This window comes from Gigantopelta aegis, chromosome 3 (assembly GCF_016097555.1).
Source record: "Gigantopelta aegis isolate Gae_Host chromosome 3, Gae_host_genome, whole genome shotgun sequence".
Taxonomy (NCBI): Eukaryota; Metazoa; Mollusca; class Gastropoda; order Neomphalida; family Peltospiridae; genus Gigantopelta; species Gigantopelta aegis.
The window spans coordinates 70,349,848-70,365,298 of NC_054701.1; the positions used below are offsets into that span (position 1 = coordinate 70,349,848).

General features: G+C 37.0%; 1 protein-coding gene across 1 annotated transcript in view; it reads left to right on the top strand.

Annotated features, from left to right (window-relative positions):
• The window catches only part of LOC121368994 (transmembrane protein 211-like), a 38,855-nt gene extending 26,779 nt beyond the window's left edge, over positions 1–12,076 (top strand). The window contains exon 3 of the mRNA XM_041493780.1: positions 11,772–12,076. Coding sequence (XP_041349714.1) covers positions 11,772–11,992 — 221 coding nt within the window. The 3' untranslated portion in view covers positions 11,993–12,076. The remainder of the gene's footprint in view (positions 1–11,771) is intronic.
• The last annotated feature ends 3,375 nt before the right edge of the window (positions 12,077–15,451 follow it).

Consider the following 15,451-nt stretch of genomic DNA (forward strand, 5'->3'; position numbering starts at 1 on the left):
TTTGTCTATTTGACTGTCTTTCTCTCGATCTCCATTTCTATTTTTGTCTTTCTACTTTATTTTTGTGTCTCTGTGTCTGTCTTTCTAATGATCTTTCTGGCTGTCTTTCTCTTGCTCTCCATTCTCTTTTTGTCTCTCTATCTCTTTCACAACCAATCGTACTGTGTTGTCACCTACAACCCCCTGGAGGAGTCTTCCAGATGGCCATTTGCTATTGCTGTCAGTTTTGTGTTGACAAAGCTTTAGCGGTCATTGTCTGCTCTGACCAAGCCGAAATAAGTCGTCGTTCTTCTTAATGTAATCCACGCATTAATGGTCAGGATGAATCTTATTTCGGGTCATAACATCTCGATTTGTCGTCGGGACTACACACAGTAATATATCATCTATTAAATTACAAGACATCACGTAAGCTCGCATTAGGTTGCCATGGTACCGAAATCAAAAGCCAAATGTCGATGGATATTAAGTTTAACGCCATCAAGGACAGATACTTGTGCACAAATAAAACCTCCCTTTCTTGAAGTCACATATTTTCTGAATGTAAATATTGTGCTTAACGACACCGCTAGAGTATATTGATTAACTAATAATAGTTGTTGCATGTTATACATGTATGCTACCTAGATACACAATAGTAGCACATTTAAATCGAAGGATGGCGCGTCACTGATAAAAATCGTGTTATACACCGCACAGTTAATGAAAGGTTGCGCTTTATTATATAGACAATACCAAGCCTATGGAACAGTTACTTATGCCCAAAGACCGTGCCGTCCTGGATTCGATTCCCCTCCCCCTTAGATACCATGCAACTTAGTTTTGCTCTACATATTTCTAACATGATGGTAGTTAAGAAATGGATGCTATAAACGTGAGCGTTAGAAACACCGCAGTAGACAGTTATCTCAGGTCTATTGGCCTACTTTCACGAAGGCCAACATAGCAGTCATGACGTTGGCTCTTGTCAGATCCGGGGGCGGGACGTAGCTCAGTGGTACAGCGCTCGCTCGATGCGCGGTCGGTCTGGGATCGATCCCCGTCGGTGGGCTCATTGGGCTATTTCTCGTCACAGCCAGTGCACCACGACTGATATATCAAATGCCGTGGTATGTACTACCCTGTTTGTGGGATGGTGCATATAAAAGATCCCTTGCTGCTAATCGGAAAGAGTAGCCCATGAAGTGGCGACAGTGGGTTTCCTCTCTCAATATCTGTGTGGTCCTTAACCATATGTCTGACACCATATAACCGTAATTAACATGTGTTGAGTGCGTCGTTAAATAAAACATTTCTTTCTTTTTTTGTCAGATCCATTAATAGAAACCATGATGAAAAAGCAGTAAGATATAATTTTAGTGATATTGAAACTAAGCTTGACTACTTCTGTCAGTGAATGTTAAGTCATTCCTTGGACGGATCCAAGAATTTTTTTGAGAGGGTGTGCAATTCATTAATGGAACTTTTAATATTTGATAAATTGATTAAAAAAAAAAAAAATCGTTGTATTCTGTGTTATATTAAGGATATATTTTAGCACTCGGGAGGTGGTGCAACTCCTCCCCTCTCCGCACGGCCGCCGGATCCGCTACTGTTCTGAAAACAGCTTCTTATTCAGTTGTGTTTTGTTGAGTGTTTCTAAATCACAGCCGTCTACTGTATGTCGTAATGGACTCGGAAGTCAATACATTACCTTCTTTTTCTCCTTCAGTCCTCGTTAGCCTAGCGTGTTCAGAATACGTTTTTTTGCTTCATCAGCGCTGGGGAGATGACATGTTTGCGTACAATGGAGGTAAATTGGACCGTCGGAAACAGTTAATCAACGGTACTTGCCATTCTCTTGGCGATTTGTCAGCGTAATGACAGTCACCAGTGGTGATAATCATGCTGCGCACGAATCAGGCAGGTTTCTTAGGGAGCATAGAGCCTAGACGAGAACCAGTGTAACAAAGAGAGATCTTTGTAAGACAGATTTTAAAATATAGTAAACCCCCAAATTTGTGTTAAGATGTTAAAATATAGTAAGCCCCCAAATATGTGATAAGATTTTAAAATATAATAAACCCCCAAATATGTGATAAGATTTTAAAATATAGTAAACCCCCAAATCTGTGATAAGATTTTAGAATATAGTAAACTCCCAAATCTGTGATAAGATTTTAAAATATAGTAAACCCCCAAGTCTGTGATGGAGAAAATCCATATCCACTACTTCTTGTACTTTTATCAACACTTAATGTAATACTTTTTGTATTATTATTTTCAACACTAATGGTGAAAATCGGAACATTTATTATTATTTTATTCCCTATACAGGGCGCCTGACTCCTTTAACTGGGGTAAATCATATATATAGAGGATTCGTCACGAGTATTTTTTAATATGGGAAATATCAACCGAGGCTTCGTTAACCTGTATTTGTCGAGGCTCTGCCGAGACAAATACATATTAACAGGCCGAGGTTGATATTTCCCATATTAAAAAATACGAGTGACGAATTCTATTTATCATATCACTGTCAATTTTGTTTATTTTCCACTTAAATGATTAATAAACAAAACCCCAACGCTCGGACGTAACAATCTGTTATGACGTATGAATACATGTACATGTCAATCACTCAGCTGATAATCGGTTTGTCAATACACCTTGAAGGTTATCTATGCTTTCTGAAACTAGGTTAAAAGCGGAAACAAAGATTGTAGCTATTTAAACAATTTAATACTAATTTAACAGTTTTATATATAAACAATGTAATTATAATAAAATAATTGACAATAGCCAAATTTTTCAAAATTACTTTTCGCGGCATTTTGCCGAGTACTACGTCATTGTCAGACATAGGCCTATCTACGTCACTGACCTATTTAAGGGCTTCATCAAGTTCAGTCTGAGTCTGTCGAAAATAAGTCTTCGTCGTTTTAGGGGGACAAGAGGACTTTAGGCTGAGCCACATTTATTACGATGTTGCTTTGGAAAGAGGTAAGACTGTTCGGTTCGTAATGTCCCCCGGTTTCTTTTCGTACACTGATGTAAAATTTGCACAGAATTACATCGAGTTCTTTGGAGGGCATTTCATGTATTGGTCTGGACTCATTGATTGATTGTAGATACAACCGTGTCCGGTGTATCGGCGCGTCCGGTGATTCGGCGCACTTGGTATTTTGCTTAAGTATGCTGAGGAAGTTGTCGTGTTGTCGGAGTTTTTAACGAATTAAAGTTCAATTCCTTTTTCAATGGTTAATCAAGTATTAACATATTTATTGTTAAGGGTGCAATTAATTTTTTTTTTTAGAATTATCAATAATTATATAATAATTTCAAAATAAATCATTCACCTGTTTTCGTGTTTATAAACGCGAAGTAGGTCAGCCTTATTGATATTAAGAATGTTAAAACCAGTCTAAAAACACCTTTCCCGCATTTTAAAAATTAATGTAATTATTATTGTTCGGTTATTTTTTTTTATTTAAACCGAAAAAGAAAACACAGACAAATGCAAAGAAAACGAATATTTTACACTTTAATTGACAGTCATCCCAGTTCACAATTGTCACATTGTTATAAAAAATAAAAGCGAAATAAGATCCACGTGTGTGCATAATCTACCAGAGAAAAATAAAATCCATGTAGGCATCTTAGCCATGCATGACAATGAACATGTCTGCATCTGTAGTACTGTGCCACTCAAGAAAACGATTCCGAAACTGATCATGAGATGGGTCATACGTGATCGTTCATTTTCATAGTAATATTTTTAACAAGACAAAACAAAAAAGTACTAAAATAATTCTGGGATAATTATAGTGTAGCGTTTATGGGCTAAAAGTGAGGTCATGGGCGGTTTATAAATAGCGGGGTCTACGATCCACATCTACTGCGCCGAATCACCGGACATGCAAATCGTTTTGGATACAAGGGGGTGCCTATATTTATGCACCATTTTAAAAAGTTTATTTACTACAGACATAAAACATTTTGTAGTGTATTTCAGATTATGCACTTCTTCATTGGTGAGAAACTCATTTTATTAAATATTTCACAATGTTCACATAGAAAATGGTCCTTGAAAGCTTAGGTGCGCCGATACACCGGACAGCACTAGTTTTCAAAAATGCGCATGCCGTATAGAGGTTTTTTGGCAGTATTCTTATTTTCATTTTCTGTAATGACATTACCAATCATCGTATCATCTACTTCTACAAATCTACGAGTTTTGTTTTTGGGCCTGCCGGATTGTGGCGTCTGCTTCGATGTCCGTGGATCTACCCTATCCCCTGTTTGCACTAACTAAACGTTTTGGTGACAATTCAGCTTGAATCATAACTATATAATTACCGGAAGGTAGAGTTGCTTTGATTGTAGCACTTCCTTTTTTATCGATAGTAACGCTATCTCCGACTTCAAAAGACGCCATGTTTGTTTGTCAACAATTTTGACAGGTGAAAATAGTTCTACGTTTTCGGTATATAATTTGCATAATAATGTAATTTGCATACTTATGTTCTAAATATTTGCATACTTATGTCTCAAAATATGTGATTTATGTAATGGGCGTGCCCAATGCTATTCCTTAGTAGTGATATGATAAATGTAAATATCAACACATTAATATTTGGCGATCCCAATTTAACATTATAAAAAAATAGTCAAATTTTCAAAGCAGTCCAACATTTCCTTGCTGAAAACAAACGTTTTGACTGATAAAACCGTTCACCTCCTTTATTATTCTTGTTTCTCCTGGTTCTAATTTATATTCAAATATTTATATTTAAACTGGTTAAACATGTAATAGTTTTACTTTTCTTAACAATAAATGCACTGCTGCATTTTTCTCAACACCAAATGGAATAACTTAAAATAAGACTCTTCTTGCATAATAGGCATATGTAGAACTGTCCATGTTGATCAGTTATCACTTCAGTTGTACAATGTCATGTCATGTCAGGGCTTTACATGCACATTCAGAGCAAGCTGTTGTTTTGTACAATGTAGGGAAAGATCATTTTATAGGCTAAGGGGTGGAACGTAGCCCAGTGGTAAAGCGCTCGCTTGATGCGCGGTCGGTTTGGGATTGATGTCCGTCGGTGGGCTCATTGAGCTATTTCTCGTTCCAGCCAGTCGATCACGACTGGTATATTAAATGCCGTGGTATGTGCTATCCTGTCTATGGGATGGTGCATATAAAAGATCCCTTGCTACTAATGGGAAAATGTAGCAGGTTTCCTGTCTAAAATTATATGTAAAAATTACCAAATGTTTGACATCCACTATCCGATGATTAATAAATCAATGTGCTCTAGTGTTGTCGTTAAACAAAACAAACTTTAATTTGATATAGGCTACGCCTGTTGACCAATCTGATCTGTATATATTAACAGAAACAAATATTGTTTAAACGAAATCTGTGAGAGACACTAAAAGAAATCGGGCGATGCATTAATACCAAACAACCGGGTCAAGGTTAATTTATCAAAGACCACCACAGTTTGTGGTTGCCGTAAATACTTCGTGATCCATATTAACTTTTATAATTAGAGAAGATAAGACAGGCTGTCTGCAATGTCCCATCATGTGATCATGGCTATAGCCATGTGAGTGTGAAAAACTGTCTAACGTTTAATGAGCACACATACACCTAGTCGTTATTTACACATACTGTTTATGATCAGTAAAGCTGGATTTATACTCGCCCAGTCCTCCTGTTCAAACCTAATCCTGATTTTTCAGTCAATTCAGTATGATTTAAACACAGTTCATATTGAATTTTAATGCGCGTTCGTTCAACGCTTTTTTAGTTAACCTAATAAAAAATAAAAACTTCAGTTACGGATGAGATCGGCAATCAAAGTATGAATTGACCGTAACACCTACAAACCGTACGATTGGTGTGTGTGTTTTTGGTTTAATGCCAGCGAACGCTTTTAAAATAGAAAAATGGTAAAAAAAAAAAAAAAAAAAAAAATCAGTACAAATATTCCTGGCAAAATAAACATTTTAAATGTACCCTTTTAGGAGAGTGAGGGGTAACAATACAAGAAGAGTATTCTTTGCACACTTGTGAACATACTGACAATTGTAAACGACCTCTAATGTGAATAATACATATCTCCCCCAGTTACCGTTATTTTTGTAAATAATACTTATCTCCCCCAGTTACCGTTATCTTTGGCTTAATCCTACCCCACCGAAGCCGGTTTCACCATCAGAAATAACTTTCCGTCAATTTGCGATTGGTCTATTATATAAATTAACGTTCGTAGAATTGGAAATGCCCTATTAACTAAAAATTCCTGTAAAATATGCCGCTAGGGCCAAACACCATTATTTAATTTTATTTTAGCAATGGTGAGTTACGACGATATTTACCCTACTTTTGTCATGTCAGAATATGTAAGTATGAAGTTTAACGCTAATAACATAGCAGTTTAGGAAGTTATTATTTTATGTGTGCATTACTAATAGGTCCGTGGTATGTTCTATCCTGTCTGTGAGATGGTGCATATAAAAGATCCCTTGCTACTAATGGAAAAAATGTAGCGGGGTTCCTCTATATGACTGTGTCAAAATGACCATATGTTTGATATTCAATAGCCGATGATTAACAAAATCAATGTGCTCTAGTGGTGTCATTAAACAAAACAAATTTTACTAAAAGGTAAACATTTGGTAATTTTGACATATAGTCTTAGAGAGGAAACCCGCTACATTGTTCCATTAGTAGCAAGGGATCTTTTATATGCACCATCCCACATACATGACAGCACATACCATGGCCTTTGATATTCCAGTCGTAGTGCACTGGCTGGAACGATAAATAACCCAACGGGCCCACCGACGGGGATCGATCTTGGACGGAGCGCTTTACCACTGGGCTACGTCCAGTCCCATGGGATCTGAGGTACCTACAATACAAGCCTGAACCCACTATTGGAAATGGAAATGTTTTATTTAACGACGCACTCAACACATTTTATTTACGGTTATATGGCGTCAGACATAAGGTTAAGGACCACGCAGATAATGAGAGAGGAAACTCGCTGTCGCTACTTCATGGGCTACTCTTGTCGATTAGCAGCAAGGGATCTTTTATATCCACCATCCCACAAACAGGATAGTACAAAACACGGCCTTTGTTAACCATTTGTGGAGCACTGGCTGAAACGAGAAATAACCCAATGAGCCCACCGACGGGGATCGATCACAGAACGACCGCGTATCAAGCGAGCGCTGTACCACTGAGCTACGTCCCGCCCCAAACCCACTACTGGAGTACGTGTCCTAGCGTGTTCAAAATAGAGAGTTCTCGCAAGCATTCGCTAACAATACGGCTATTTCTTGTTCCAGCCTGTACTCCACAACTGGTGTAACAAAGGCCGTGGTATGTACTATCCTGTCTGTGGGATGATGCATATAAAAGATCCCTTGCTGCTAATCGAAAAGAGTAGGCCATGAAGTGGCGACAGCGGGTTTCCTCTCTCAATATCTGTGTGGACCGTAACCATATGTCTGACGCCATATAACCGTAAACAAAATGTGTTGAATGCGTCGTTAAATAAAACATTTCCTTCCTTCCTATTGGAGTGCGTGTCCTGGCGTGTTCAAAATAGAGTTCTCGCAAGCATTCGCTAACAATACAATATAACGTATACTGGATCTACCACGAATGTTCTCCTGAACTCGCGACTTATGTTTTCTATGTCGACTAATGACGTCTGCAGCAGCAGTTTGTTGGCAATTCAGTTATGCAGCGTGATAAAAGCTATGGTTTCCCTCGTGTTGGATATTTGCCTGCGAAAGAGGTGCCGGTGTATCCATTAGCATTGCTCGTTCAGAGTGGCTCAACCGCTTAAGTAAACCTTGTGTTCCATTAGCATCTAATCCTCGAGCTATCCGTCTTCTAACTAAAGCATTCTGCTAAGTCATATTGACGCGCAATCGGCCGCTTCCGCTACTGATAAAGGCATTGAAAGTGTTAAAGTATTATTTACAAGTAACCCACTCTATTATTTCTGCAAATTTACTTTACAATGTGCTAAGCAAATACAGCATGTGCATTTGTTTCAAAAATCAATCTACAAACTGGCCTCTTTTTTTGTTTGCTATGTGTGTCGATTTTTGGTTGTTAAAAAATATGAATTGCTTGGAATGTGCTATAACTATGGTTCTTAAATTTAAAACAGAAATTACACTTAAAACAACAAATGCACCGTCATTTGTATTTAATGAAAGGAAAAGGATATTTCATATTTGTTTAAAGGCACTTTTATAGGATATTATACTAGCTTCCATTTTGTATCATGTTTATGTGCTGAGTGAAATAAATTTTAATTGTCGCAAGCTTTAGCGAGTGACAGTGAAAATTATTTCACGAGGGACATAAAGATGATACGAAATGTCAGCGAGTTTAATATCCTGTTTGATTTCAAGTTATATCACTAATTTGATTAAAGGGACATTCCTGAGTTTGCTGCATTGTACGATGTTTCCGAAAAATAAAATACTTCTACGATTAAACTTACATATTAAATATATTTTCTTGTTTAGAATATCAGTGTCTGTATATTCAATGTGTTTCTGGTCGTCTTAATATTTGTCTTCAAATAATTTCGTACGTACGAAAACATATATTTTAAACCTATTACAAATAGTTGAACGATCAGAAACACGTTTAATATACAGCCACTAATATTTGTTGCAGAAAAATATATTTGATATGTAATTACAATCGTTAAAAAGTCTCTGTTAGTCGATAACATCTTTAAAATTGCAGTAAACTCCGGAATGTTCCCTTAACGTTCCGGTAAGGTCGTAGTGTGCCATTCTTAAGACGTCGAGGTGTTCCGTCCCACTTTGATATGTGCCGAGATATTTTTAACCATATGGGTAATAGAAGCATATTTTAAACTACGTCTAGTTGGTATCTGATATATGGTTACTTTGACACTTGGACTAAAGTACCCCCCCCCCCCCCCCCCCCCCCCAAAAAAAAAAGAAAAAAAAAAAGAAAAGAAAAGAGAGATCTTTTATATGCAATTTCCCATAGACAGGGTAGTACATACCATAGCCATCAGGGAAATCAATCCTACTACCTATCACCCACGTTCTTGGTCTCTCTCCGTCCGTCTGTCTGTCTTTATCTTTCTCTTCCCCCATGTATCGAAATAGCCATATGTTAGACACCAAATAACTGTAATTTAAAGTGTTCTGAAGGTCTGTCTGTCTTTATATTTCTCTGCCCCCATGTACCGAAATAGTAATACGTTAGACACCAAATAACCGTAATTTAAAGTGTTCTGAAGGTCTGTCTGTCTTTATATCCCCCCCCCCCCCCCCCCCCCCCCCATGTACCGAAATAGTAATACGTTAGACACCAAGTAACCGTAATTTAAAATGTTCTGAAGGTCTGTCTGTCTTTATCTTTCTCTCCCCCATGTACCGAAATAATAATATGTTAGACACCAAATAACCGTAATTTAAAGTGTTCTGAGGCGTCGTTAAACAAACATTCCCTCCTTGCCCACACCCAATCAAATATTTGTTCTGGAGTTTATGTACACAGTATTAAAATGACAATATCGGCTTTTAATAATTAAACTTTCGTTAACGTAAACCACTAAATAACACTTCTGTCTTTATACACTTTGAGAAGTTTACCGTTAATGATGATTCAATACCCGCTTTTTTTTAAAGCAACCCAAAGACCAGCAGATTTCATAATAAGTGATTTTCTGAAAATGCGGAAATATTGCTATTTTCGCTATAAACATTTATTTGTTTCTACTCGCCCTCAACAATAACAACATCAACAACAAACAAACAACACCAACAAACCCCGAACATAACTTTTTTGGGATAAAATGCTTTACTCTATAGTACGTTTCAAATGTCAGGGTTTCTGCCAGAAGGTAAAACGGTTATGGCGTTATACCCCAATTTTATACCCCAAAATTAATGATTCTTATCATTACTGTATGATTTTCTTAACCCTAACCCTAAACTTAACCCATTTTCTTTCCGGAAGAGGCCCCCCATATCCACTGTTGACTGTGGTTACATTCCATTCCATAGTGCCATACCCAAAAATTTCTTTCTGGCAGAAACACTGAATGTTATTGCTCTTCAAGGCGCTCTGTCACGGATGGTTGACCTAATTAATGACCTAACAAAGTATTATCTGAAAATATATACATTTGATTTGTCGCTAAAAGTACTTTATTTAACCATCGACATAACAACCATAACCCACTTATTACTGATATTTTGTAAAAATAATTGAATTATGGCAATGGTCCATAATTCAAAATCTAAAATTGCCGAGAGGGTTGACATGGATTTCACTCCATCATGGTTCACTTGAGGTGATGCGATAGCCAGATTTGGTTTACAAACATTGATGCAATTTTCATTTATTATCCATTTTTAGAGAAATAAGATAATTAAATCCGTGACAGTATGCCTTTCAAGGGTCCGGAGTATTTAACTCGAGTATAATAATTTGTCTAATTTGACTACCATTGGTGCAAATAGTCTTGGGTCGTGCTCGCATCGGTCATACCCACTTGACCCATTCATTTATCTTGAAGAAATATCCTCCACCTCAGTGTCTGCACTGTCAATGTACTGTGACGGTACGCCACATTTTTGTGGAGTGTACTCCTCTCAAGGAAACTAGAAAATATATATTTGGTCCAAAAAATGTGATGAAATCCTTTCAATTCCACCCAGAAGTTTTAGTACAATTTTTACGTGATACTGACTTTTATTCTAAATTTTAGTATTACCTATCTGTGATATTTGTATTTTTCGCACAGTTCTTTACACTGAGTTTTTCTTTAACTGTTGAATTTTTATATTGATGTTGATCATCACTTAATGTTTTGGATTTGCCATAGCTTAACACCCAATAGCCGATGTATTTTTCGTGCCATGGTGTCGTTAAACATCTATTCTATTCTATTCTATTCTATCATTGGTGAATACTAATGCATTGGGTTAATGCATTAATTCTTCAATGTCTTTAGAACAGTTGAAAATATGTTTGTTTGGGATGTTTGAAACCACTTCAGAGAATAAAATGAAATAATATTAATACTTTTATTTTCGTTTAAATTATTAAAGCATTGAACACTAATTTCGTTTCGTCCTATTTTTGGGTCAAAGAATCTGGAAAATACGGTCAATGTGCAAACAATTGTTCGTATTACCCTTTGACTACCTGCAACTGGTCATCCTACCTACTGGTCATTCATAACAACAAACCGTTGTTTTTCTCTTTTCAGTTTTGGGGCGGGACGTAGCCCAGTGGTAAAGCGCTCGCTTGATGCGCGGTCGGTTTGGGATCGATCCCTGTCGGTGGGCCCATTGGGCTATTTCTCATTCCAGCCAGTGAACCACGACTGGTATATCAAATGCCGTGGTATGTGCTATCCTGTCTGTGGGAAAGTGCATATACAAGATCCCTTGCTGCATTAGAAAAAAATGTCGCGGGTTTCCTCTGATGACTATAATATGTAAAAATTACCAAATGTTTGACATCCAATAGCCGATGAATAATAAATAAATGTGCTCTAGTAGTGTCGTTAAATAAACTAAACTTCTTCTTCTTTTCAGTTTTAATTATGGTAGCTGGACTGTCGTTAAACAAACCAAACTTCTTCTTTTAAGTTTTAATTATGGTAGCTGGACTGTCGTTAAACCAAACTTCTTCTTTTAAGTTTTAATTATGATAGCTGGACTGTCGTTAAACAAACCAAACTTCTTCTTTTCAGTTTTAATTATGGTAGCTGGACTGCTTATCTATCCGCTTGGACTTGAATCGTCGTTCTTCCGCCATTACTGCGGGGACGGTGCTTCCTCCTACCACTCTGGACAATGTATGATTGGCTGGAGTTACATGCTTGGAATTATGGGAGCTGCGCTGTCTGTTTTTTGTCCATTCCTGGCTCAGTTTACAGATTTGAAACCCGGAGATATATTTTTAACAAACTGAAGTTTTATCTCGTGTGTTCTACATGTTGTGATAATAATACATGTATATATGTTGTTTGTTATTAAATAAAATCAATTAATATGTATTACGTATTATATTGCTTCTTTTTGTTTTTACTATTTTATAATATCAAGGAAATTTGAGCATCCTAATTACATCATAAGATGAGTATGAAATTTAGAGAATCCCCATCCATAATAGATTCCGCTGATTTAGCGTGTAATAGAGTATACAGCTAACACGCATTATTGTATAACATTTAAAGAAATATCTTAAAATATCAGTGAAATAAAAGTGTTATCAGTCACTCAGTGAGGATAACACATTTTAGAGTAAAAAGTTCACTATTTCACTCTAAAATGTGTTATTGTCACTGTAGAAAGTGTTATCTTTACTGTAAGAAAGCCGAAACTATTTTGCTGCTGGCATTTTAAAAATAAAGGTAAATTACCTAAGGTTATATTATATATAATAAATAGAAAATTTCAAGATTTTTGTCAAATATGATTTATATCTCATCTCGTGAAGTATGCAATCATATCACACGCGTCTTGCAAGCGCGACTTGTGAGATATGATTGCAAACTTCACTCGATGAGATATAAATCATATTTGACAACAAAAACCCCCATGAAATATCCTCTTTATATTTGACTGAATTGTGCACTTTTGGTTAAAAGCATGAAACTTGGCACATAGATTCCTTTATCAATTACAAGCATTTTTTGTTATGGACCCAAGTCAGGAACTCCCTCTAATGGGAGGATCTACAAATGTCCCCTTTCCATGTAGGGGATTCTTAATAACTCACCATCCTTCACCCATAGGCATACGGACTCCCATGTTCGTAGGGGGGGCAGTGGGCTTTTGACCGAATTAAACGAAAGTGCCCGAATCTGGATAACATTTATTCTTATTAGCATTACTACCAAACAATTATATAGGTTTGTAAACGAATCACTACATATTTTTACATGAATTACACCTAATTTTAAGGGTAGAACGATTAAAATAATGGTAAAAAGGTATCAGGTTAGCACATTTTGCCCGAATATCTGTATAATTTTTGCCCGAATTTGTGGTCTTGCTCAAGCACTGGGGGGGGGGGGGGGGGGGGCAGTTTCCCTAAACAAATACCCCACCCCCTTTTAGTGGAGCAACTATAACAAACAAATTGTGTAGTTTTGGTTAAACGTGGCACATACGTATCTTGATCAATTACAAATCAGGATCTTCCCCCTAATGAGAGGATTCCCAAATGTCCCCTTTCCATGTAGGACATTTTTAATAACTCACCATTATCCGCATTCAAATGCATTTTTCTCACCCAGCGTTAACAGAAGATAATTTCTAAATTTATCTTTACCCAGACATCATATATGCCATTGATGTTCAAAATGGAAGGTATTTTCCTGTAGCAAATGCAACCCAAATACTCCATTTTGATGCAACGTAATCAAATTATGAAACTTGCCAATTAGGAGCATACGTGTTTTAACAGCACACACACCAGACTGTTGACAAAACCGTTCAGAATAGCATCCTGAACATGAATTGAAAGTCTAATATCTGCTTCCTTGTTGTTATATGGTGGCATTGAACGCTTGGTTCCTTGAACAATAATTATGGCACCAGGTGTAATGATTATTTCCTTGTCTTCAGGGCATTATATAGTGACAATTTTGGTCGTGAGGAATACAAAAGTCCCAGCTTGATGGTTGGGTATTTCAAAACTTTTGCCTATTTTCCCAAAATCTTGTTCCTACCAGCAACCTGATATTTGATACGAATGCCAACCATATATTTGTTGCATACATCACGAAAAAATAAAGAACATTGTAAAATAGTTAATGTGGTATGAGGCACATATATCACGGGCAGCAACAAAGAATTCAAAAGAAAAGCAAGGAAAGGTGATGTAGAAAACACAAACTGTGGGATATATGAAGTCCTGGGAAAAGAGAAATTCCTGACCCTGCTTCTTCCACAGCTTCACAAGATGTGACCCTACTTTTGCTTCCTTTGGCAATGTAAAATTACAGTCGGGGTGGTGGTGGTGGTGGCTGGGGTGGGGGGGGGGGGGATTAAGACCAGTAACCCGGTCAACAGTCTAAGGAAAGTGTTGAACTGCCAAAAGGGAAAGACAGTAAAAACCATTCCACCGAATCATAACAAGTTGCTTTTTAATGTTGGGGCGGGACATAGCCCACTGGTAAAGCGTTCGCTTGATGCGCGGTCGGTCTAGGATCTATTACCGTCAGTGGACCCATTGGGCTATTTCTCGTTCCAGCCAGTGCTCCACAACTGGTGTAACAAAGGCCGTGGTATGTACTATCCTGTCTGTGGGATGGTGCACATAAAAGATCCCCTGCTGTTAATCGAAAAGAGTAGCCCATGAAGTGGCGACAGCGGGTTTCCTCTCTCAATATCTGTGTGGTCCTTAACCATATGTCTGACGCCAAATAATCGTAACTAAAATGTGTTGAGTGCGTCGTTAAATAATAATTTAAAAACATTAATGTGGAATCTATAATATAATAAAGCAAGGCCTTTTTAACGATTTCTTATCTTTCTCATCGCTTCTCTTTGATCTGCCCTTCCAATTGTCTTTTGTTTTGCACTTTGCAAGTGTTTTTCTGCGCTCAGGTTCAGTTGATTAACGTACACAGATATTGATACTAATAGGTCTGTACTTGGTGGACATCCAGAAGATGACCACCATAATCTTATTTTGAAGAAGTGGTTTCAATTAAATTCCGAAAAATAAATCAAAGGGCATCACGAGAAAAAGATGTGGTGCTTTCGTCGGAAATCAGGAACTCACCTAACCATAGACTTTTGAATACAAATACTACATGTAAACTATTGCAATTGTCAATACGAATTTCCTCTATTGAGGGATTTGGTTATTCACGTCCACCAAGAGGCGCTGTTGACTATTAATGCGTTATGGTATCTATGTTGGATGTTTCAGAAGTTATTTTTAGTGTGCATGTTACCAAGGATGGCTTGATAGCATGAAAATACAAATTCTTCCAACCAAAATATTGCTCACCTGTGTACCAACCCTCCTAATTTTCCCCTACATGCAAAGTGTTTTGCATTTTCCATAGTTTGACACCCAATAGTCACTGTATTTTTCGTGCTGGGGTGTCGTTAAACATTGATTGATTGATTGATTGATTGATTGATTGATTGATTGATTGATTGATTGATTGATTGATTGATTGATTGATTGATTGATTGATTGATTGATTGATTGATCGATCGATTGATTGATTCATTAACCTTAACTGTTGAATTTTTATATTGATGTTGATCATTACTATCTTCGTTTGCGTTTACCATAGTTTGACACCCAATAGCCGATGTATTTTTTCATGCTGGGGTGTCGTTAAACATTAATTAATTAATTCATTCATTCATTAACCAATAGTGTACACTTTTTTGTCAACTGCCT